Source organism: Pezoporus flaviventris, unplaced genomic scaffold, assembly GCF_033815535.1.
Source record: "Pezoporus flaviventris isolate CSIRO_AGI_PZ_B2104156 unplaced genomic scaffold, CSIRO_AGI_Pfla_v1 ptg000003l, whole genome shotgun sequence".
NCBI lineage: Eukaryota > Metazoa > Chordata > Aves > Psittaciformes > Psittacidae > Pezoporus > Pezoporus flaviventris.
Window position 1 is genome coordinate 46114 of NW_026892551.1, and position 22130 is coordinate 68243.

General features: G+C 40.2%; 1 protein-coding gene across 4 annotated transcripts; it reads left to right on the forward strand.

Moving 5' to 3' along the window:
* The first annotated feature begins 330 nt into the window (after nucleotides 1–330).
* TGDS (TDP-glucose 4,6-dehydratase) lies at nucleotides 331–16821 on the forward strand. 4 transcript variants are annotated; one of them, XM_061445207.1, is made up of 12 exons: nucleotides 566–752; nucleotides 1536–1602; nucleotides 2004–2072; nucleotides 4293–4383; nucleotides 5387–5529; nucleotides 7188–7286; nucleotides 11301–11360; nucleotides 13011–13054; nucleotides 13307–13472; nucleotides 13976–14034; nucleotides 15801–15898; nucleotides 16301–16821. In XM_061445207.1, the coding sequence occupies exons 1-12, from the start codon at nucleotides 733–735 to the stop codon at nucleotides 16399–16401; spliced, it is 1017 nt and encodes a 338-aa protein (XP_061301191.1). In that variant the 5' UTR covers nucleotides 566–732; the 3' UTR covers nucleotides 16402–16821. The 4 variants fall into 4 exon arrangements, with proteins under 4 accessions (XP_061301194.1, XP_061301193.1, XP_061301192.1 ...); XM_061445209.1 differs by lacking the exons at nucleotides 566–752; nucleotides 15801–15898 and adding an exon at nucleotides 332–469 and having other exon boundaries at nucleotides 16301–16404; XM_061445208.1 differs by lacking the exon at nucleotides 566–752 and adding an exon at nucleotides 332–469 and having other exon boundaries at nucleotides 15801–16398.
* Nucleotides 16822–22130: the final 5309 nt, after the last annotated feature.

The window sequence follows — 22130 nt, forward strand, 5'->3', positions numbered from 1 at the left end:
CGGGAGGGCGGGAGCCGAACGAGAGCCAATGGGAGCCGCGCGAGAGGGATCCGTTAGTGGGGAGCAGTCCACTCTAGGCCCCTCCCCGACTATGACGTATCCATTGCTGGGTTCAGCCGTAAGTTGAGACCCAGCGTCGTAAAATACGACAGTCGCCATTAAAGGCGGAAGTAAAGCCTTGGTCTTTTTGTGCCGCTGCCGCTCGGTTCAGAGCAGCAAGTTCTGCTGTTCGGACGCGTGGGGAGAGATGAAAGGCGTATTTACATGGAGGCTCTTGCTGCGGCTCTGCCTGTGAAATCTGCGGGGGAGCGGCGGCTTCGGTCCTCTTGGCTCATGCGCAGTCGAGAGACCGTGACGCAAGGCAGTGTGTGTGTGTGTGGGATGAAGACTGTTGCCGTAAAGCGCGGACGATGTCGGAGCCGTCTGTCTTCGAGAAGCGGTTGCTGGTGACGGGTGGCGCGGGGTTCATGTGAGTGGCAACCGCGGTGCCTTGAGTTCCGCCTCGGGTGGGGATTGCTGGCTCTCTTTCTCGTGGTTTGGATGAGACCAGGCCGGGGTGGGAGGGGTTCCGCTGTGCTGCCTCCTTTGGGCCTGTCCCGGGCCGATTTCGCGGCGTCGCTGGCTCGGGCTGCGTTCGCTCAGACTCGGACTCGGGGGGAGCGCATCGGTTTCTGCGCTGCCGGGTTTGCCTTAGAGGCTGTCTCGCCGGTGTCGTGTATCAGTTGTCTGGGGATGTCCTGCGCCTCCTGGCGGTGGGAGCCGGTGCTCGGCCTCAGCCGCGGTGGGGTAGCGGGTGGTACGACTTTCAGTGAGCTCTGCTCACTCTCTAGTGCTGTGGGTCGTGCTGGAGAAAAAGAAAATTCAAATCCGTATTAAGCTTGAGCCCGTCAGCGTGCTCAGAGCCTGAAACTGCGAAAGGACTAGATCTCTGTGTACCCCCCCCCCCCCCCAGCTTGGGAGGCTGGAGACGATGTGAATAAGCCCTGCTAAACCTGAACGCGCAGGGTGAGCTTCTTATGTACACGACTGTACCAGAGAAAAATGCCACCTGGTAGCCAGGAAATCGTTGCTTCTTACGCCTAGCAGTTGTGACAGAGGGTTGCATGTTGAGAGTAAATATTGTGGGTTAGGAGATTAGAGTGTTTAGTTCTCCGTAATTTATAAAATTAATGGTGTAAAGGTATTTTAGACTGGCAGTTGAATGTAGCATGGATGCGCCTGGTTGGAATTGGTTTTGGTTGAATTTTTTTTTTGTGGGGGTGGGGGAGTGGGTGCTGTGAGCACTGCTGCTTTCTTTTGTTATAGCATGGACTTTTACACTCTTCTTTTAGTTCAACAGTATGCAGTTGTGGACATTCTCAATAGAATAATGTTGATATATCTTGAAATACATTTGTGAATTTCTGTTGTTTGTCTTGAGTACGTTCCCCTCTAAACCCAAAGCTCTTTGACATTGTTAAACTTATAATTTATCATGTGTCTGTTACCTTAATGCTGCCTATATAATTGTAAAATGTTTTTCTTCTATTCCACAGTGCTTCGCATGTAGTTGTCTCTCTTGTGAAAAACTATCCAAACTATCTGATTATAAATCTAGATAAGGTAATATCTTGTTTTCTTTCTTGATATGGAAAACCGTTTTAAATTACTTTTAATGCAGTCTATAACATGTTGAAATTTATGTGGGTTATAATTCTTCATTGTTTTTGTTTGACTATTTGTTCCTATTAAAAAAATCAGCTACTGTTCATGTGCCCATCACAAAGAATTAGTTAAAAAATTGAGGCTTTTTTTGAGTTCTAGACTTCAGTTTAATTTTTTTTCTTTTTCAGTTAAGGTATATTTCAGAGTCTTGTGTTTTTAAAACTTCATCATGTCTACTTGCAAAATAGCCTTTTCTGTTGTAAATTTTGTTCTCAAACTTACTTGTGGTTAGGTGGGATTTGTGTTAGCTTATTTTCATGAAGGTCACTTAGTGAGATTGTGTGTGTATTTCTCTTTAGCTCAACTACTGTGCAAGCTTGAAGAACCTTGAAACTGTCTCTGAGAAGGAAAACTACAAATTTATCCAGGTAATAAAGGCTTCTTTTCCAGTGAATTTATATTGAGTTTTAGGCCTTTGTATCAGGATAATGTCTCCAGGTCTCCCCAGACTAGAAGCCACTGTTTCTATTTATGGTTGAGTTGAAATTACTTCTACTAATTCTGTCTCTTACATAAAGCAGTCTTTTGGAAATGGTCTTTTGGACAAGATGGACTCATATTAATCTCCTCCATGACCCTCTGATGCTGTCTTAGATTTTGCACCTTCAAACGCTGCCACTTGTCATATTCCATCATGTGCAACGTACTCTTTCTTGTTCTGCTAGTATTAGACATCAGGCTAATTATTTTTGCTGCTGTAGATGCTGTGTAGTTCATAGTTGTCTTGGAACAGGGTCTCATGGGACCATTCAAGGTATGCTTTCTCTTTTAAAAATTTTGTCAGTTAGTTTACTGTTTCCACAGTTTTATCTTCAGACATGGGATAGATTTTTATTTGTTGTTCAGACAAGTGTTCTGATGGGTGGGTTTGTATGTTGAAGTTCTTCCCCTCTATGAAAGTTGGTACTAATGCTGATCTCTCTATCTAGCTGGGCTGCCTGAGGTTGCAAAATGGGAAAAATCTATATAATTTAATTTTCTGAAACAGCAACTTTGTGACAACTTTGTTGGACATAGTAAATATAAGTTAAGTGTACTTCTTGGATTCAGGCAGGGTGGGGAATTGAATTTGTCCTCGCCTATTTGGTGACTCCCATGGCTGTTTCCATGTTTGTAAATCACCTCTTTATCTCTAAGCTGTTGAGATAAAAGTTTCATGAGAAGAAAGGGGATGTCTACTAAGCAAATGTAGTTTCAGCATGCCTAAACTGGCTTTCTGGTTATTTTTTCCTAATGTTTTTGATGGTTTCCAGTATGTGATATCAAATGTATGAATGCTTTAGAAAGGCCCTGTTACCTGGTTATATATTAACATTTAATTGCTGGGGATAGCATGGACTTCTAGAAGGCACCCTATAAATAGATCCCTGTGTGAAATGGGGAATAGCAACAAGGAATGATACAGCTGTACTGCTTCTGAACTTGGGTAGGAATATATTCTCACAAAAATTACATCAGTATAATTATAATAGTATAAACTGTTTTTTAACGAAGGTCAGAGCTTAATATTGCAGCTGTGATGCAGCCTTGCAGCCAAAGAGTTTACACTGATAAGAAAAAATGTTCTGGAAAAATAATCTCTGATGGGCATGCCCTGCAGTTAGAACTGTAACACTATTGCTGGCTTTAGAAGAGAGCAAGAAGGATAAATGCTGTAGTAGTGCAGTAGAAAAGAGGCCTGTTATGGAAGATAGAGAAGTAAAAGCTTACAAAACTTGCTTAAGGGACTGTATGTAAGATTCGGTTTTATCAGTTTCTGTGGTTGCTCAGCACAGATGTATGGAGTTTGAATTTCAATTAAAAAAAGAAATTCAATGTATGAGCCTGAAATGTATTTATTGGAGTGTTTCAGATCTGTTCGGGGATGAGAAACAGGAAAATCAGTTCATCTTCCTCCCATGTCTGACATCTGAGGCTGTTGTTCAGAATTGTTGCTTGAGAACTTCTTAAAACATACCTTCATTTGAACTGTTAATTGCCTTGTTATTGAAAACACACGTCTTTGTCCCCAAGACATCTGTGCTCAGGTACTCTCTTGTTTAAACAAGTTGAGTCAACAGATAAATACAAAAAACTGTTTCCTAGCTTGTGTTTACCTTTAAGAGCTGCTGTTTTTTCTGTGTCAAACTAAAGAATGGTTTGTGTGTTGATGTCTGACTCTTTTCTAACTATATCTGTTAAAAAAAAAATAATTACCAGAACAAAAAACAAAATGCAAAATCCTTTCAAGACATCCAAGCATGTATTTTGACTGAAGTGGAAATCCTTTCATAATGCCACTAGATGTCACTCTCCGTTCGCCAGTCTCCTACTTGGTGAGGGAACTTGTCATTTCCATCTCAGCACTCAAACTAAGCACTATACTTAGGTTGTGTATGTTTCTAATGTTTAATAGCAATAAAAGTCCTGAAATAAATTTAATTGAAGCTGTTGCTTAAAATGTGTGACATTTATCCAAGACAAATTGGCCAAAACTCAGTTGGTAGTAAGCTGTGCTTTCTTTGTAATGGTTTTTTATGTGGTGCTTGATACAAATGAGAGCTTACCATTTTCTATCAAAAGTAACTTGTTTTTTTTGTCCTGTTTAGGGAGATATTTGTGAACCTGATTTTATAAAACAGCTCTTCAAAACTGAGAAGATAGATATCGTCCTTCATTTTGCAGCCCAAACACATGTAGGTGAGCATTGTTGCATGTTTTGATATTATTTTGCATAAGTATGTTTGTTTGAAATGCATACTGGTGTCTTTTCCCTTACAGAAAACAAGGATTCACTTTGTAGAGACAAACTACATGATTCCGTGTCTGGTAGCCTTTCTAACTTCAAGGGATTTACAGCCTTGATTTAAAAGTGCTTCATCTGACTGTTGTCTAATTTCATTGTGCATAAATTGTGGTACCCTTTTTTTGCATTACATTTTTAAATTCCATCTAAACATACACATAACTGGCAGTGTAGCCATAAAGACAATGAGAAAAGAGTTTGTATGCATTCTTGAGTTTTTACTTGATTGGCTTCAACCTTGTGGGAAAAAAACACAGCAGAAGATGAAGGATTAGGCATAGCTCCCTTCAGAGTCCTGCCTGGATTCTAAAAAGCAGAGCACGAATTACACTTAAAATGCCTTTCACCATGAGCAGAAATACTTGAAAAATTCTCCAGGAAAATGCTTCTGAAAATTGTCAGATTGATATGCACAAAGTCATTAGGTCAGTGGGACAATTCTAGGAATTAAAACAGTTGTTAGTTAATTACTAGTAATAGGTGTATATATACCTATTACTGGTGTGTATATATATATATATAATTAATTATATATATATGTTGGTATATATACCTATTACTGCATCTTGCTGATGTCTTTGAATTTCTTTCTGAGCTTGGCCCTTCCTAGTGCTGAGGGGAAGTAGTTATGTTTCCACTAAAAGTTAGATAATGCTATTTCAAATCTAACTGTCCACAGTCAGTGAGCTTTTGCTCCCAATTCCAGCGTCTTGTTGAGAGCAAGGATTTTGTCTTTAAGTGTAGAGAGTATCTTTAATAATGACCTTGCTATCTGACAGTCAAAGAAAGCCCTAGTGGTAAAATCCCAGTCTGCATTGCAACCTCTAATATTATGGTTCAGTAGGAAGCCATATCTTGCCTAAATTTAATCAGAATTGTCTGATATTTTTAATGTAGATCTTTCATTTTGGCATGCCCTGGAATTCGCCTACGTGAATGTTTATGGCACTAATGTGCTGGTTGCTGCTGCACATGAAGCCAATGTGGAGAAGTTTGTCTATGTTAGTACAGATGAAGTATACGGAGGTAGCACTGATGAGGTGAGTTTGGAAGTGAGGGTTTTTCTGCTTTACTTGCTTTAAATAGTGAAAACAAAGTTGTCTTAACTTTCTTTGGCCTCTGTCAATGTATGACTTTTGAACTATTCCTGGTAACACTGGAACTTGTAAACAAGCATTGGTTGTTTCTAGAAAGCCAAGTATCAGAACTGTCCTGAATTCTTTTGTAGCATGTTCTGTATTGAATGTGTGTTACCTAAAGCAGTGAGTTTGGGGTCATTAATGGCATGTTAATACTCCTCAGAGATACTATCAAATGAATGTATTGCTCAAATTTTGCCTTGAAGTCATGAGACTTCAAGCAATGTGCACAGTATATTTTGGTTTTGGTTTTACTTTTATTTTTTTCCTGCTCTGCTTTGACTGTGAGCTGGACAGGCAGGGAACTGGTTTTGTATGCTAGCTAAAATACTAACAGAACTGTAGGTGCTGACAGTTTGAACAGGAAATGGTTCCTGTATTACTGGAAGAGATATGCAGATATTTCTTGTCCATAGCGCAACATCTTTTTGTTACTTGGCAGTTTATGCCTGATGTTAACTCAGGAAATACAATATAGCTCAATAAAGACAATTATACATAGTTGTCTTTCTAAAGGTGTAAGTAACAGCCAAGGGGTCTTGTGCCATAGTCTGTGAAAATATTAATGTATTTCAGAAAAGCTCTGTGCACTTTCTTACTGTTGAAATGTCTTCATCAATTCCTACAACACAAATTCAGTCTATAGACACTTACGATACCCGTGGCTGTTGTTTTCCTGCATGCAAACCAGTGGTTTGGCTGAGAACGTCAAGTGAACTTTTTCTGCCCCTGGGCCTTGAATGCTTCCGTTTATTCTGGGTTTTGTTCTATTTGTAGGTCATCGTAGAAGTTCTTGAAGATTTTTTTTTTTTTTTTTTTTTCCTAGGGGGGAAGGGAGGTCAGAAAATAAATTGGGGTCAATTCACTGTTCTTGTCTGGCCTTTGCCTCCAAAATGAGGCTTAGTCACATGTTAAGGCAATTGTTATGAATTGAACTTTGGACAGTGTAGCATCCATACTTCCTTTGGTTCATTATTATATCTGGGTTTAGTTTGTTTCTTTGTCCCTCTCCCTTCTTTCACCTCCGACCTGCATGAGAAACAGATAGAAGTGGCAGGATAGCTGTGAAGCTACCTGTTCTGGAATAGGTCTGAATTGTTAATGCCTTGCTTTGGAGGGCTTTGGGTTGCAATTCTATTTTTCTTATAGAAATAAAGTTTATAGAAAAGGGAGAATGGACCTCTCTTATTTAGGACTGAAAGGTCAGTTAGGTAGTGCTAGTACAACTGCACTCTGAAGCAATATGAGCCTGAAAAGGAGTCAACCTACCTGTGTCAACAGTGATTATTTTACAAGATAAAGGTTGGAAGACCTGCTACTGTGAGGTACTCTGCTATAAGAACATTACTGCTAGTATGCTGGCTGCCTCCTGTATTTGATAAATAGACTATCTTTTGTTATTGGTCTTATGCTGTAAGTGGAAGGGTGACTTTCTCAGACTCGGTGTGCTTGGTTATTTAGGGATTTTTATTTCAGTTGCAACTGCAGCTTTTGTAATGTTTTAAGATTTATCTGGGTGAAAGAAATGAAGTAATGCAAATTTTCCTTTTTCATTTTAGGAATTTGATGAATCCTCACCAAAACGTCCAACAAATCCCTATGCCTCCTCTAAAGCAGCTGCAGAATGTTTTGTTCAGTCTTACTGGGAAAGGTACCAAGTAAGTTGATGTAACCTTCAAAAACTTTAATACCTGTCCTTAATATCCATGTCTTTCCTGATTCATAGAATCATAGAATGGTTAGGGTTGGAAAAGACCTTAACATCATCTAGTTCCAACCCCCCTGCCGTGGGCAGGGACACCACACGCTAAATCATATCACCCAAGGCCTCCTCCAACCTGGTCTTGAACACTGCCAGAGATGGAGCATTCACAACCTCCCTGGGCAACCTATTCCAGTGCCTCACCACCCTAACAGGAAAGAATTTCCTCCTTATATCCAACCTAAACTTCCCCTGTTTAAGTTTTAACCCGTTACCGCTTGTCCTGTCACTACAGTCTCTAATGAAGAGTCCCTCTCCAGCATCCCTATAGGCCCCCTTCAGATACTGGAAGGCTGCTATGAGGTCTCCACGCAGCCTTCTCTTCTCCAGGCTGAACAGCCCCAACTTCCTCAGCCTGTCTTCAGACAGGAGGTGCTCCAGTCTCCTGATCATCCTCATGGCCCTTCTCTGGACTCTTTCCAACAGTTCCATGTCCTTTTTATGTTGAGGACACCAGAATTGCACACAATACTCCAGGTGAGGTCTCACAAGAGCAGAGTAGAGGGGCAGGATCACCTCCTTCGACCTGCTGGTCACACTCCTTTTGATGCAGCCCAGGATACGGTTGGCTTTCTGGGCTGTGAGCCCACACTGAAGCTGGCTCATGTTCATTTTTTCATCAACCAGTACCCCCAAGTCCTCCGCAGGGCTGCTCTGAATCTCTTCTCTGCCCAGCCTGTAGCTGTGCCTGGGATTGCTCCGACCCAGGTGTAGGACCTTGCACTTGGCATGGTTAAACTTCATGAGGTTGGCATCAGCCCACCTCACAAGTGTGTCAAGGTCCCTCTGGATGGCATTCCTTCCCTCCAGTGTATCAACCGAACCACACAGCTTGGTGTCATCGGCAAACTTGCTGAGGGCACACTCAATCCCACTGTCCATGTCAGCGACGGAGATACTGAACAAGACTGGTCCCATCATTCATCCCTGGGGGACACCACTCGTTACTGGTCTCCAGCTGGACATTGAGCCATGGACCACAACTCTTTGCGTGTGGCCATCCAGCCAGTTCTTTATCCACTTAGTGGTCCACCTGTCAAACTGATGTCTCTCCAATTTAGAGACAAGGATGTCGTGTGGGACAGTGTCGAACGCTTTACACAAGTCCAGGTAGATGACATCAACTGCTCTATCCCTGTCCATCAGTTCTGTAGCCCCATCGTAGAAGGCCACCAAATCGGTCAGGCAGGATTTCCCCTTAGTGAAGCCATGCTGGCTGTCACCAAGCACCTTGTTTTTCATGTGCCTTAGCATGCCTTCCAGGAGAATCTGCTTCAAGATTTTGCCAGGCACAGAGGTGAGACTGGCTGCTCTGTAATTACCTGGATCATCCATTTTCCCCTTCTTGAAAATGGGGGCTATATTTCCCTTTTTCCAGTCTTTGGGAACTTCCCCTGACTGCCACGATTTCTCAAATACGATGGCCAGTGGCTTCGCAACTCATTCACCATATCCTTCAGGACCCGCGGATGGATTTCATCAGGACCCATGGACTTGTGCACGTTCAGATTTTTAAGATGGTCTCGCACCAGATCCTCTCCTACAGTGGGCACAGGGTCTTCATTCTCACAGTCCCTGTATCTGCCTTTCAAGACTTGAGTGGTGTGGTCAGAGCCTTTGCCAGTGAAGACCGAGGCAAAGAAGTCATTCAGAACCTCAGCCTTCTCCAAATCCTGTGTAGCCAGTTCTCCCGAGAGCTTCCTGAGGGGATCTGCTTTTTTCCTAGTCTGTTTTTTATTTGCTGTGTACCTGTAGAATCCCTTCCTCTTATCCTTAATACCCCTAGCCAAGTTTAATTCTAACTGGGCCTTAGCTTTCCTAACCTGGTCCCTAGCTTCCCAGACAACATACCTGTACTCTTCCCAGGCTGCCTGTCCTTGCTTCCACTTATTATAAGCCTCTTTTTTCATTTGAATTTTCCTCAGCAGCTCCTTATCCATCCAAGGAGGTCTCCTGGCCCTCCTGCTGCACTTCCTTCTAGTTGGGATGCAACACTCCTGAGCTTGTAGCAGGTGATCCTTGAATATCAACCAACAGTCTTGGGCCCCCCTGCCCTCTAGGGCTGTATCCCATGGAACCTTACTTAGCAGGTTCCTGAAGAGGCCAAAGTCCTCTCTTTTGAAGTCCAGGGCAGCGAGCTTGCTGCACGCTCTTCTCACTGTCCCGAGGATCTCAAATTCGACCATCTCATGATCGCTGCATCCAAGGCTGTCCTGGAGCGTCACATTTCTGACGAGCCCTTCCCTGTTGGTGAGCACGAGGTCAAGCATGGCACCTCTCCTTGTCGGCTCCTCTATTACTTGCAGAAGGAAGTTGCCTTCCACACAATCAAGGATCCTCCTGGATTGCTTGTGCCGGGCCATACCATCCTTCCAACAGATGTCAGGGTGGTTGAAGTCACCCATGAGAACAAGGGCCTGTGAGCGTGAGGCTTTTCCTATCTGTCTATGGAGTGCTTCATCCGCAGGTTCTCCTTGATCAGGCGGTCTGTAACAGATCCCCACAGTAATGTCTCCCATAGCTATATTCCCATTAACCCTGACCCACAAACTCTCTGTTAACTGCTCACCTGTCCCCAGACAGAGTTCCATACTCTCCAGCCTATCCCTAACATAAAGGGCAACTCCCCCTCCCCACCTGCCAGGCCTGTCTTTCCTAAAGAGCCTGTAACTTTCCATTCCAACACTCCAGCCATAGGAGCCATCTCACCATGTTTCTGTGATGCCTATTATATCATACCCCCGTAGACATGCACACATCTCTAATTCCTCTTGTTTGTTCCCCATGCTACGGGCATTTGTATAGAGGCATCTGAGCCGAGCTCCAAATGAAGCCGGCTCATTGGCTGGAGCGGCTGGGATATCTCTACATTGTTCTGAGCATTTATTATAGGTGCCGGCAACTGACTGGGTGTGTTGGAATGGAATGATGCCCCCGTCCCCCGACACATCTAGTTTAAAGCCTCCTTGACCAGTCTGGCAAGCCTCCTACCAAAACTGCTCTTTCCGTTCTTTAGACCAGCTCCACCAGCTCCCAGTGGACCTGGCCTATAAACTTGGGTCCTGTGTTCAAGACACCCAAACCCCTGACTATGACACCACCCTTTTAACCATTTATTAACCTGTCTAATCCTCCTAGCTTTTTTTAGGTCCTCTCCTGTATCCTGGAGAATTGACGAAAAGACTATCTGAGCTCCAGAGCCCCTAACCACCTGCCCCAGGGCTGATTGTTATTCTTCTTGTTTGGATGTGTTTGGGGATGGCCACCACTTACTGCTTGAGATTCATTGCAAGACAGTGGGGAGGGGTCAAATATTTTTATATTTTTACAAATCTGAACTCTAATGTCTGAAAATTTTCCTGGATAAAATGGTAAACAAAGCAAACATTAACAATTGAAGAAACAGTGTTAAGATTGAAGAAAAGTTTATAGAGAAGTAGAGTATGTAATATTCAAGTTGTTTTAAGACTGGTCTCATAGTGAAAGCAGAAAGAAAACGGGGGGAGAAGGGAACAAAAAACCCCTAGTATACAGACTCATTTAAGCAAAAATATTTAACGTTTTTAATACTTTAGTCTTCTGTTCTTGACATGTCCTTTTGCAAAGCTTTTTGACATAGTTTTCTTGAATGAGATGTTAGTGACTGAAACGTTTTCTTGGAATGAGTAGTAAGCCAGTCTCCAGTGGACTATGTATATCTGTAGCAGGACTGAGATTGCAAATATCTGTCACCTGTGATGCTTCAACTGAGAAGTCTGGAGGCCCTTGCCTATTTGGTGGATAGCTTAATTCATTAATGTTAGTAAGGCCTTGTGGATGTGTCAGTTTATTACTGATCAGCAAGAAGCCTACAGATTTTTACTGGTGTATATTTTCTTATGTAATCGTATGCACGTTTCATGCTCTTCAGTTCCCAGTTGTTATCACACGGAGCAGTAATGTCTATGGACCACATCAGTATCCAGAAAAAGTAAGTTACATCTATGCTTTTCTCTGAGCTTCAGTATACTGTAATTCAGGGTTACAGTATTGCTACTTTTTTCTTATGAGAATGGATTGATTTTTTTTTTTTTTTTTTTTTTTAAAAAGGATTGTCTTGCAAGTATATATGTCCACACTTAGCTGTGATTATGTATTTTGGTCTCACACTGATGTGTCTTAACTATCAACATAATAATACACATTGCTTTGCTTGTCAGTAAAGCATCAGAGGTTTTAGTTATTGACATGAGTTTTACTACAATGACTTTGTTTTGTAACTGTTACTTTTCAAAGGATATTTAAATGCCCTATGTCTGTCAGGGTTCCCCTACAAATTACAGTTAACTCACGTGTTGTGCTGTAACAATGTTTAACTGAGTTAAGCACTTCGAAATGAATCGTAAGCAGTATGCCTGACATAGTGATGTTCCAGCCTGTACAGAAAATTGGTAAGATGAAGCTATGGCAATCAGCTGTGAGGTGAGCGGCTTTGCAAAGTGACTTGTTCTTTGCATGTACCTTGCAGTGTATCTATTTAAAATGGTTATTGGTGAGAGGAAGTTGCCTTTGTATGCAATACTGCTATGCTAGTGAATGGAAGTACACTGACAAAATGATAACCCTGTGTACTCTTTGGAGTTCAGAGCTTGTGTGAAATGTAGCTGTATTTTGAGTTCTAGTGAGTTATTTCTTAAATTTTGAAATCCGTTTTGTGTGTTGGGTTGGGTGTTTGCTTTTTTTTTTTTTTTGGTATATTTGCATATTCACTTTTCCCTCAGTTATTGCAGGAGGGTAAGCAATGGTTTTAAGAATGTTTTTCACTGATGTGTGACTTGGGCAGTGTCTGTTTATAGGTTGCATGATGTTGGAAGTGTATTCAGGGGACGCATCATTGCTTTTGGCCTATATAATTTCTTCCTCAAATATCCACTTGTAGTTACTGCTAAGAAGTTACTAGGCTGGATGGATCTTTAGTTTTACTGAGTATGTCAGCTCCTGTGTTTAGGGTAGTAAGTTAACAAAATTAAAATAATTGGAATAGCTTTCTAATGGCTTCAGTCTAATAACTTTAATAGCAGGACCAACTGTTCTGAATGGATCTAAACTTGTAGCTGAGCATAATACTGTAAATCTTTATGCTCACCTAGTGGCTATTGCTTGAACTGTGTTTACTTATCTTGAAATTCTCTTCCAAATTTAACTGTTTGAATGACTAACTTTTTTTACTATAGACTTAATGCAATTTGCTGGATGTTTAAATCATGTTCTAAACAGTTTCCAGTAGTTATCACTAATGAGACTCTAGTGCAGTTCTGTGTGTGAAAAGTAATTCATAAAAATGTTAAGTTTGTAGCAACTGATCTGTAATTGTTGACCAGAAAGATAAGCTTCACAACAGGCATATTCTGTTAACCACCCTCCCCCCCTCCTTCCACCCCGGAAAATCGTTACAGTTCCTAGGCTTGATGCACTTTTTGATTAGACTTAAGAAAACTTAGAAGTATTTAAAGGGTCTTGTTAAGATACTTCATGATACTTACTGGTGAAGCACAATGTTCTTTGTAGAGTAACAGCTTCTAAAATAGTGATTATTTATTTATCTATTTATTTATTTTTCCCCCCATCTTCTGTTCCTTAGGTCATTCCAAAGTTTATATCTTTGTTGCAGCAGAACAGAAAATGGTATGTAATTTGCTCTTTTGTTTGTGGCATTTGTCCTTACAAACTATACCACCTACTATATTTCACAGCTAAGTTATGAATTGCTTATTTTGATAATACCATTTCCTTAAACTAGAGGATTGCTTGCATGTCAGCTACTTAAGATACCTTCAGGTAACAGCTAAGGACAAAATGGCTTAAAATGCACACTAATGAATTGAATAATTCTGTTTAAGGATTAACAAAAATTTTTTATCTCTTCTTGGTTTTAAGCTGTATCCATGGTTCTGGACTTCAAAGAAGGAATTTCCTTTATGCAGCTGATGTGGTAGAAGCATTCCTCACTGTCTTGAAGGAAGGAAAGCCAGGTGAAATTTATAACATTGGAACGAACTTTGAGATGTCCATTTCGCAGCTTGCTAAGGAGTTAATCCATTTAGTGAGTAAACAGTTATGATGCTTTCCTTTACCAGTCACTGCACATATAAACAATTCTACTATGAACCATTCATACCTGTGAGAGAAATCAAGCTTGTGGTGGGTCTTAGAAGGTAATTGTAGCAGAACAATGTGTTACCTTTTCTGTGGCAGCTGTACTATGTAAGTTTTCAGTACAAGCTATCATGTGTTGCACTACTGCATCAGTTATCTGATCTGGGACATTAATGGTTAAATACCAATTGTTTGGGTTTTTTCATGCTAGCTGCTTCAGTTCTGATTTGAGAGTGTGGCACTCAGATGAAGAAGTAACACTGAAATTGTTCTGGATGGTTTTAATAATTTCAGTACTTTAAAAACCTCTGTTTAGACAAAGACCATTTCCATTTTGTATGTGTGGATTCTTTTTAAAGAGACTTAAATCTTGCTAAAAAGTCTATTTTAAAATTTATGTTAAGATAGTGCAGAATGTATGGGGGTGACTTCTGTTTCTCTTCTTGACAGATAAAGAAGACCAGTTCAGAATCTGAAATGGAGCACTGGATGGATTATGTCAAAGATAGGTAAGGAAATTGTGAAGGATATGCAGAATTTCTCTATCCTGAGGAATTCTGGGACTCTTGCCAAATAGTTATTTTGTGGAGTGAGAGCAGTTTAGAAAAAGCATAGAAAATATTTCCATTTATTATTTGGATCTTTAGGTCAGAGTAGATATCTGGCACATACATAGGAGAGCGTGTATTGCTAATCTGTCTTAATTTTACTCAGACTTCTCACTATTGAAGTGTGCTTTGGGAAAAGGGCTGGTTTTACACAGTAACTAACTATTAAGCATAGTTTAGATAATTTATTCAGTACTTTCTCTACTTTCTCTTCAACCTCACTTGAGTGAGGTGAATTCCATCATCTCTCATATAGCATTAGTATTTTGACAATAAGGTAATTAGTTCAGACTTAAATTTGCTTTATAGATAAGACCTGCTCTCTACAGGCAGAAATACGCACCTGTGGAGTGTAGTTGGTTTTAGATTCCCAGCTGCCAAACTTAGGGTGGTGGCAGAAATTGATAACTTTTATAAATATGCTTTTGCTCTGTGTTTTTGTCCTTAATTTCAGGCTTGGTTTGGCTCTGTTCTTTTATCTCCATTTTTTTTTTTTTTTTTTTCCTGCCACAATGAGTCTGCTTACTCCAGATATTGCACTCTCACTAGTGATTAGAAATGACATGCCTGCTGATAGCAGTTAAGTATTATGTCTGTTAAATCTCTCACTTTCTGTTTACATTTGGATTATTACCCAAGTGTGTGTCAGTTGTTACCAAACTGAAGTGTCTTTAAATATATTAATTTTTGTTTTTAAAAGGAAGCGTTTTTCAGAAATCTGGGTGTATTGCAGGACTTTGAACAAATAGTCTTTGGCTCATGTGATTTGGGTGTTCAGTAGGTCTCAGCATAATTCAGATTGAGATGTTTCTTCGTGTGTACTAGGTCCTGTCCACTGATGCTTAAACATGAATGGGATTGAGAAAACTAACCCTATACATCTTTCAAAGAATGTTGAGGTCTTACAAAAGATTTTTAAGATACCTAACTAGCAGTTATTTAATTCTAGAACGAGCAATTTAAGGGTCATGGGGGTTATTTGCCATGGAAAAATTATTTCTGCTTCTGCTTGAGATCAGCATGTTTTAATAAGTAGTTGGTTTCTCTCTGCACATTGAGATTCAGTATGCTAATGCAGGAGTGCTAGATGAGATTGCCTAACTGCCAGACTGTGAAAGGGAAAATTTGTGTCATGCTTAAATGTAGGAAATCTCTTTCTGTGTTGAATCTTGCGGCCTGGGATTCTATGTATTGAGTATTACTAAGTTTGCGTAGCTACTGAAGGACTGTAATGACAGTGCTTTGGAAGTGTATGTATTTCAAATCTGAAGTAGGTGAAAAATTTTGGTCTTTCAGGATGAAAAATGTGAATGCAGATACTAGAAAACACTGGCTTGGATAGTGACTGCCTAAAGCAGTGCAAAGGCACTGATTTGCACAATTGCACTGGCAGTAATTTAAGTTTTGCATTCATTTCTGTACCAATACGATAATAATTCATATTTATACTACTCAATTCCAAGAAGTTAACTGTACAAACTGAATTGTGGTGTAGAAGCTGTACTCAGTGCCACATAGTTTTTGAAGGCAATATAATCTGTTCATGTTGATGGGAACTTTCAGAATTGAAGCATGCGTAATGTTGAAGACAGTGTGAGGTACTGCATCTCTAATTAATGAAGTAATCTAATCCAGTTGTTTTCCATCTGCATTGTATACTTCATCAGACCTACCAATGACCTGAGATACCCCATGAATTCAGAAAAAATGCACAGCTTAGGATGGAGACCTAAAGTGCCTTGGAAAGAAGGAATAAAGAAAACAAGTAGGACTGATGGCTTTTACACTAATTGATTTAGAAGTGATGGGAGGAGGGAATGGGTGGAAAACAGGCATATAGGTTTGTTAATGAGAAGCTAAAGAGAATGAATTTAGCATTTTAATTTTCCATAAATGGGCTGTTCTTAAAGTAGGGAATTTACCTGATTAAAAATAAAAAAAAGGTTAATCACAATAAAGCATGAGCTACTAGAATTACTTCTTAATGCTAGATTAAGTCTTGCATGAAGACTTTACAAAACCTATGCTAGATTTCTTTAAATATTGTGGGTTAAATGTTTGCATAATAAACTGTTAACATGTTGGTAGTCCTATGATATGTGTAGAATATTTTAATTTACCTGTTATTGCTGGTCAACTTGACTCATTAACATTCTCTTCATACTAGTTGAATGGTACAAAGAAAACTTTCACAACTGGAAGAACTCGGAGAAAGCTTTGGAGCCCTTTCCTGTGGCAGAGCCATTTGCACAGCTCAGTGGTCCCTAGGGTAGCAGAGAACCTGAAGGAGTTTATTCTACCTCATACAGTCTTTCCTTCAAAGCCTGCAATCAAGTGGTCTCACTGAACTCTTAATGTATTCAAGATACAGGAACCAAGATAAATACAGAAGTACAGTATGGCACAAATTTGGAAGGGTTGCAGCACTTTATAAATAGAATCTGTTAATTTCAGCTTTTGGTGCAATAGGTGTTGATTGTTTAAAATCACTAGGTATTGATTTTAAAGACGTTTGCAGGGTGAAGAATATTTATAATGCTATAAATTAGTGTAACTGAAGTCGAATCTGCCTTAGTAATTTGTGGTTACAGCTTTTGGTACATTCAGTGAAAATTCTTTTAGTTCTGGAATCATTGATCTGTATTAATTTGTTTTTACACTGTAATATATTATTTTTGTCACTTTAAAGAGTTGCATTTTGGTTTTAATCAGGGGGAAGAATGCTATATTTTTCTGGAGAGTATAAATCAGTCAACAAAAGCTAGATATAGCACCCATATGGTTCAGTGCTTTTCTCTGTTGTTGTGGTATTCCCTTCTGACTGATTAAACTGTTACCTACTCCATCACTTTAAATGCCCTTTTTAAAGAGAGGCAGGGAAGAAACAGTATCAGGACATAGCAGGTGTTCTCACTGAGATTTCCAGAAGCATTTTCTTAAACTGCTCTGTTTTAGATGTTGGTTTTGTTTTATTTGTTTGTTTTTTACCTGTATTACTGTCTTTTACATGTTAATTTCCCTTTCTTAACTAATTGTAACCAACTTGAAATACTGTAACACGGTTAACATTCCAGTGATGTTGTTATTTCCTGTGATATGAAGGATATTTATGGAGAAAAATTTTCAACACTTCCTTGTAGGTTGGAAGACCTTAAATGTCATATTTCAGAATTTTTTATTTTTTTTCTGGTGACAAACATTTTAAAGATCTGAGTTTTAATGTAAAGTTTGGGAGGAAAATTCAATTCTAGGAATATGTTGATGAATATTTTTCAAAGTTGATTTGAGTAATAAGAGTTACAGTGTAACTGTTTTCTCGTAATTAAGTAAACATTGAAAAAGCAAATGGTGGGTGTTGTGGTGGTTTTTTTTTTTTGGTATTTCTTACTTTTTTCAGCATATGGGAAGAACTATCTTCACTTTTTTGGCTTTTATGTGGAAGGTACAGAAGGGATGTCTCTTCCTGCTCTTAACCACTTTAGCTTCTGTACTTGGCACAGTCACAGACCCTTTTGCTCCTGGGTAGAGCTGGAGAAGCATAGGACTAAGATGCTATGGTGTACTTGGAAATTACTGAAACTTTTGAAGACTCTCAGCAACTGGGAGTTAACTCTCAAAACAGAAGTATGTGCAGTTCTTCCCTCATCACCTGAAGTGCAGGAAGGACAGAACTTGGGACATTTGCCTTAGCAAATACCTGCTAGAGTTTCAGTAGTTACTGAACATAGAACTTAATAGTACTGATCCAGGTAATCTACAAATAGTGCTGCCTCTGGGCCCATGCTGCTCCCAGCTTCGTAACACCTCTTATGTGTTGGGGATTGGAACTAGGTGGTCTTCAGGTCCTTTCCAACCCAAAGTGTTCTATGATTCTAGGTATTGTATGGTGCTGTTGATAAAATGCCACTTGCTTGTCAAGAGTCATCTTAAGGCTGAACAGTAAATTTTGCAGGCTTACTTTGACACCAGTTAGACATTCTAAAGTCCAGGACTGTATTACTGGAGGTGAGTTTTCTAGGACAAAGTAGGATAATAATACTATACTAGAATTACATTGCACTTGTATTTTTGGGGAGGTTCTGATACTTGGTTTGGTAGCTGAAACCTCCGTTTGGGAAGGATGAAAGTTACAGGACTTGGTATGTCTGAGATTATTAGAATACTTAGTTTACCAGATAGTTAAGTTTAAGCTGAATCACTTAAATTTCATTGTCAAACATGCACTGCTGGTAGCATTCAAATATTTTCTTAATTTTCATATTCTCTTAAGCTCATAGAATGATAGAATAGTTAGGGTTGGAAAGGACCTTAAGGTCATAGAGTTCCAATCCCCCTGCTGATGGGCAGGGACACCTCACCCTAGACTGTGTCACCCAAGGCTCTGTCCAGCCTGGCCGTGAACGCTGCCAGGGATGGGGCATTTACCACTTCTTTGGGCAGCCTGTTTCAGTGCCTCACCACCCTCACAGTAAAGAACTTCTTCCTTATGTCCAATCTAAACTTCCCCTGTTTAAGTTTTAACCCGTTACCCCCTGTCCTGTCACTACAGTCTCTCATGAAGAGTCCCTCCCCAGCATCCCTATAGGCCCCATTCAGATACTGGAAGGCTGCTATGAGGTCTCCATGCAGCCTTCTCTTCAGGCTGACCAGCCCCAACTTTCTTGGCCTATCTTCATATACACCTTCCTTGAAAAATGCAGAAAGTTACTTATCCATCTTACTGTTTTGTATTTTACAAAAGTCAATACCAGAAATAGCTGAAATGGCAGCTGCTTTGGGTGGACTGCATGAAAGTATGTTTATTTTACACTTGCTTATGATGGAATACTGGTTGTGTGATTTGCCTTTAATTTTAAAGTATAGATTATTAAATTATTTAAACCTTGAAGGCAGGTACAGTGTCTTTGGAACATTACAAATCAATTAACTTGTGATATTGTTATCAGATTAGAACTACATAGAAGAAAACAATAGTGTGTGTTTGGTTTACTAAATAGATCTTTTGAAAGTTTTGAATGTTTAGATGCTGAAAATGCAAGTGTTGACATTTGTGGGGCTATCCAAACAAGTAATATTACTAGGAGCAGTAGAAGGATCAAATAATTTAATTTTTAGCAGAGGCTGTTCTAGCATATTTAAATGTTTTTGAAGATTTAATCCTTCAAAGTGTTTGAGATTTTTTGCTTGGTGCTCAAACTTAAATTTATATGAGTATATAAAAAAAATAAAAAAATGAGGCTTTTGCTTTGAGCTACTGCTCTCAGTAGTGTACTGTAGATCAGATTGCATTAGCAGGTGAGTGCTCTGGTAGGAGTGTTTCTTTCACAGGGAAAAGTCTTTTAACTGTTAAAGAAAATAGCATTTTTTTTGCCATTAAAGTTCTGGCTTTTATAGGAAGAAGAGGACAGAGGATCAACTAGTGAACTGTTCATGTGGAGGAGTTTAATGCTTTTAGTTTTTTCTCACTCTTTTCACTTGGAAGATAGGAAGAAGCAGTTCTGCAGAAAGTGAAGGTAGTGATTACAACAACATTGTGAATACAGGAATCTTTCAGTCCACTTTTCTCAAGGTTTGTCTTGCAGAACAATGTGAGGCTGCACCGATAAGAAAAATAAATGGAGTAAGCATATATATCACTTAACTTGCTAAAACTGTAACGGAGGAGGACTGGTCTTTGCTGGAGGGTTTCTGTCCAGGTTCTGTCATGCACAAGTGGCTCACATACGGGAAATTATTTGGGGATAGCTGTCATGTCTTTTTGGAGTTACTGTTGTTTGGATCAGAGCTTCAGAAAGCAACTCCTGAAATCCCTTCTGCACTGGGGAAAACCAGCATTGCTACCCCGTTATTTTGGCGTACTACTCCTACTGAAGCAGCAATTGAAGGGATTGGGAAGATGGTGAAGCCTATAGCTGATGAAGGGCTGCCTGGGGCCCACCTGTCCTGGAGTTCATGGCCTGTTCGTCCTGTATGTCTGTATCTCTTCCTGTTTTCATGATGGGCATAACCCTTGCTGGCCCTAAGGCTTTCTCTGGTCTGACCTTGCCAGTTCCTTGCTTATATTTGTATGCTGCTTGGCATGAAGGGGTGCCAGCTGTGGTTGAGGCTGCTGTATGTTGTTGTAACAGGGTGGACTAGAAAACAGGTGTTTTTTTTGTCCAGCCTGCCCGTTACCAGATACAGGAGAGAGGTTGTGGGTGAAAAAAGTGGTGGTGTTGGTGGCTTTTTGGTATTTATTTTGTTCCCTACTCCAGTGCCTATTCTGGAAGGGTACGAAATAGTACAAATCTGGTTTCCCATTAGGAGAAAGTTCTGAATAGCTTTGTCTGGAGTCAGGATGCTCCATTTTGCTAAAACTCTGTTTTTGTGCTCTTCAAATGGCCATGAAATGCTGCTATGTTGCTACTTTTCAGTTAAGAGGAACTTTCATGCAAACCCCCAACTTTTGTTTGGGAAAGTGTTTTATTAAATAGGTAATATCTGAGGATGAATTCCTTTTGTTTGTTTGTTTTGCTTTGTTTTGTATTACCTTTAGTTTTTAGCTCAAATTTTTGTGGTAACGTATGAAGATGCTAAAGTGAATAGTGGTTTTTTGACTTCTATGCCTGTCATCACACATCTGGGGTTTATCTGCACCAGAGATCACAAGATTATGTTAACTGCATCAGTAGGAGACATGCTCATTAAGTGATTACATTCATCATTTCTGAGTGAAACAATCGCTGCCAGTGGCAATGGAAAATCATGAGAATATAAGATTTTGTAGCTGTATGTTGTTAGCACACCTCTTTAGTACAATGGTGTGAGGTTTGGTTTTTTTTTTTAACCTCTTCCTAACTGAATTTTTTTTGTTATAGAGGTTTTGGTCCCAGACACTGAACTGCTGGCCTAGGCCTCAGCATTTTGACTTCTGAAAATGTCAGCTCATGAAGAACAGTGGTTGTTCACAAAAGACTTTCCAAAAATGGGGTAACTTGAGGAAAAATACACTCTGAAAGCAGAATGAAATTGTGTGTGTGTGTGTGTGTGTGTGTGTGTGTGTGTCTCCAGATAGTCACGGGGGTAGGTTGGGAGAAGGCTGTTTCCACACTAGAAAAGGAGAGATTTGTTAAACTCTTCTATTGCTGCGGAAGAGGCAGAGTTTTGTTTGGCTTTGTTTTTTGACTGACACGAGGGAGCAGCAGTGGACAAGCTTGCAAAGAGCGTTTCTCCACACACAGCTTGCAGGGAGCATGGGTAGGGGATGTTCTCATAGGGAGCTTTGTCTAGACCCATGGGATGTGCAAATCTGCACAAACTTGAGATGTGAGTCTCCAGCACCAGCACCACATGTGTCAATGTGCACACTTGGGTGCATCCTTTGCATTTGACCTGTAGCCATACATATCACATTGTAGGAGTGTGATTAACAGTTGCCTGTTGCAACACATGCCTGTCTGGCAGTGTGAGGATGAACTGTTTTTCCTTGCAGTTATGCTTAGTCAGGATTTGTGAGTTGTGCAGACACACAGATCTTCTTCTGTACATCTCTCAGCAAGACCATGGAAAAATGAGGCTAGAGATGTCCTTGCTGTTCGTGTCTGTGGTACATCATCTCTCTGTAGTTTGTCAGACTTCAAAATAAAGTCCCTGAAAACTGAAGCAAAGCCACTGCCGATTTAACACTCCTGAATACCACAGAATATTCTAGTTCCTGTTGCTCCCCAAATAATCCAGGGAGCCGCAGCTGAAAAACCTTTATAAACCTGACACCAAATGCATGTAGGTCTTGTATTGTGCATAGATGTATTGATGTAGTTTAGTGCTATTGTTATGTTTGTCTTTGCTTTCAGACGTTTTATTTACAAAGGCTCGTCATCAATTAGTTCGCAGTATTCATGGATCGGCAATATGGGACGAGTGACGGCTGTCGTTGAACCCATCATACACAGATACGTACCAGAAGTGGGTAGAGAAGAAGGGGTTAGTGATATCGCTTCGAGCCGCTTTTCGTCGGA

Coding starts and splice junctions, on each gene's coding strand:
- TGDS (XM_061445207.1), top strand. CDS start 733: ATGTCCTGCGCCTCCTGGCG. Junction 753..1,535: donor ATGTCCTGCGCCTCCTGGCG/GTGGGAGCCGGT, acceptor TCTATTCCACAG/TGCTTCGCATGTAGTTGTCT. Junction 14,035..15,800: donor ATGGATTATGTCAAAGATAG/GTAAGGAAATTG, acceptor ATACTTCATCAG/ACCTACCAATGACCTGAGAT.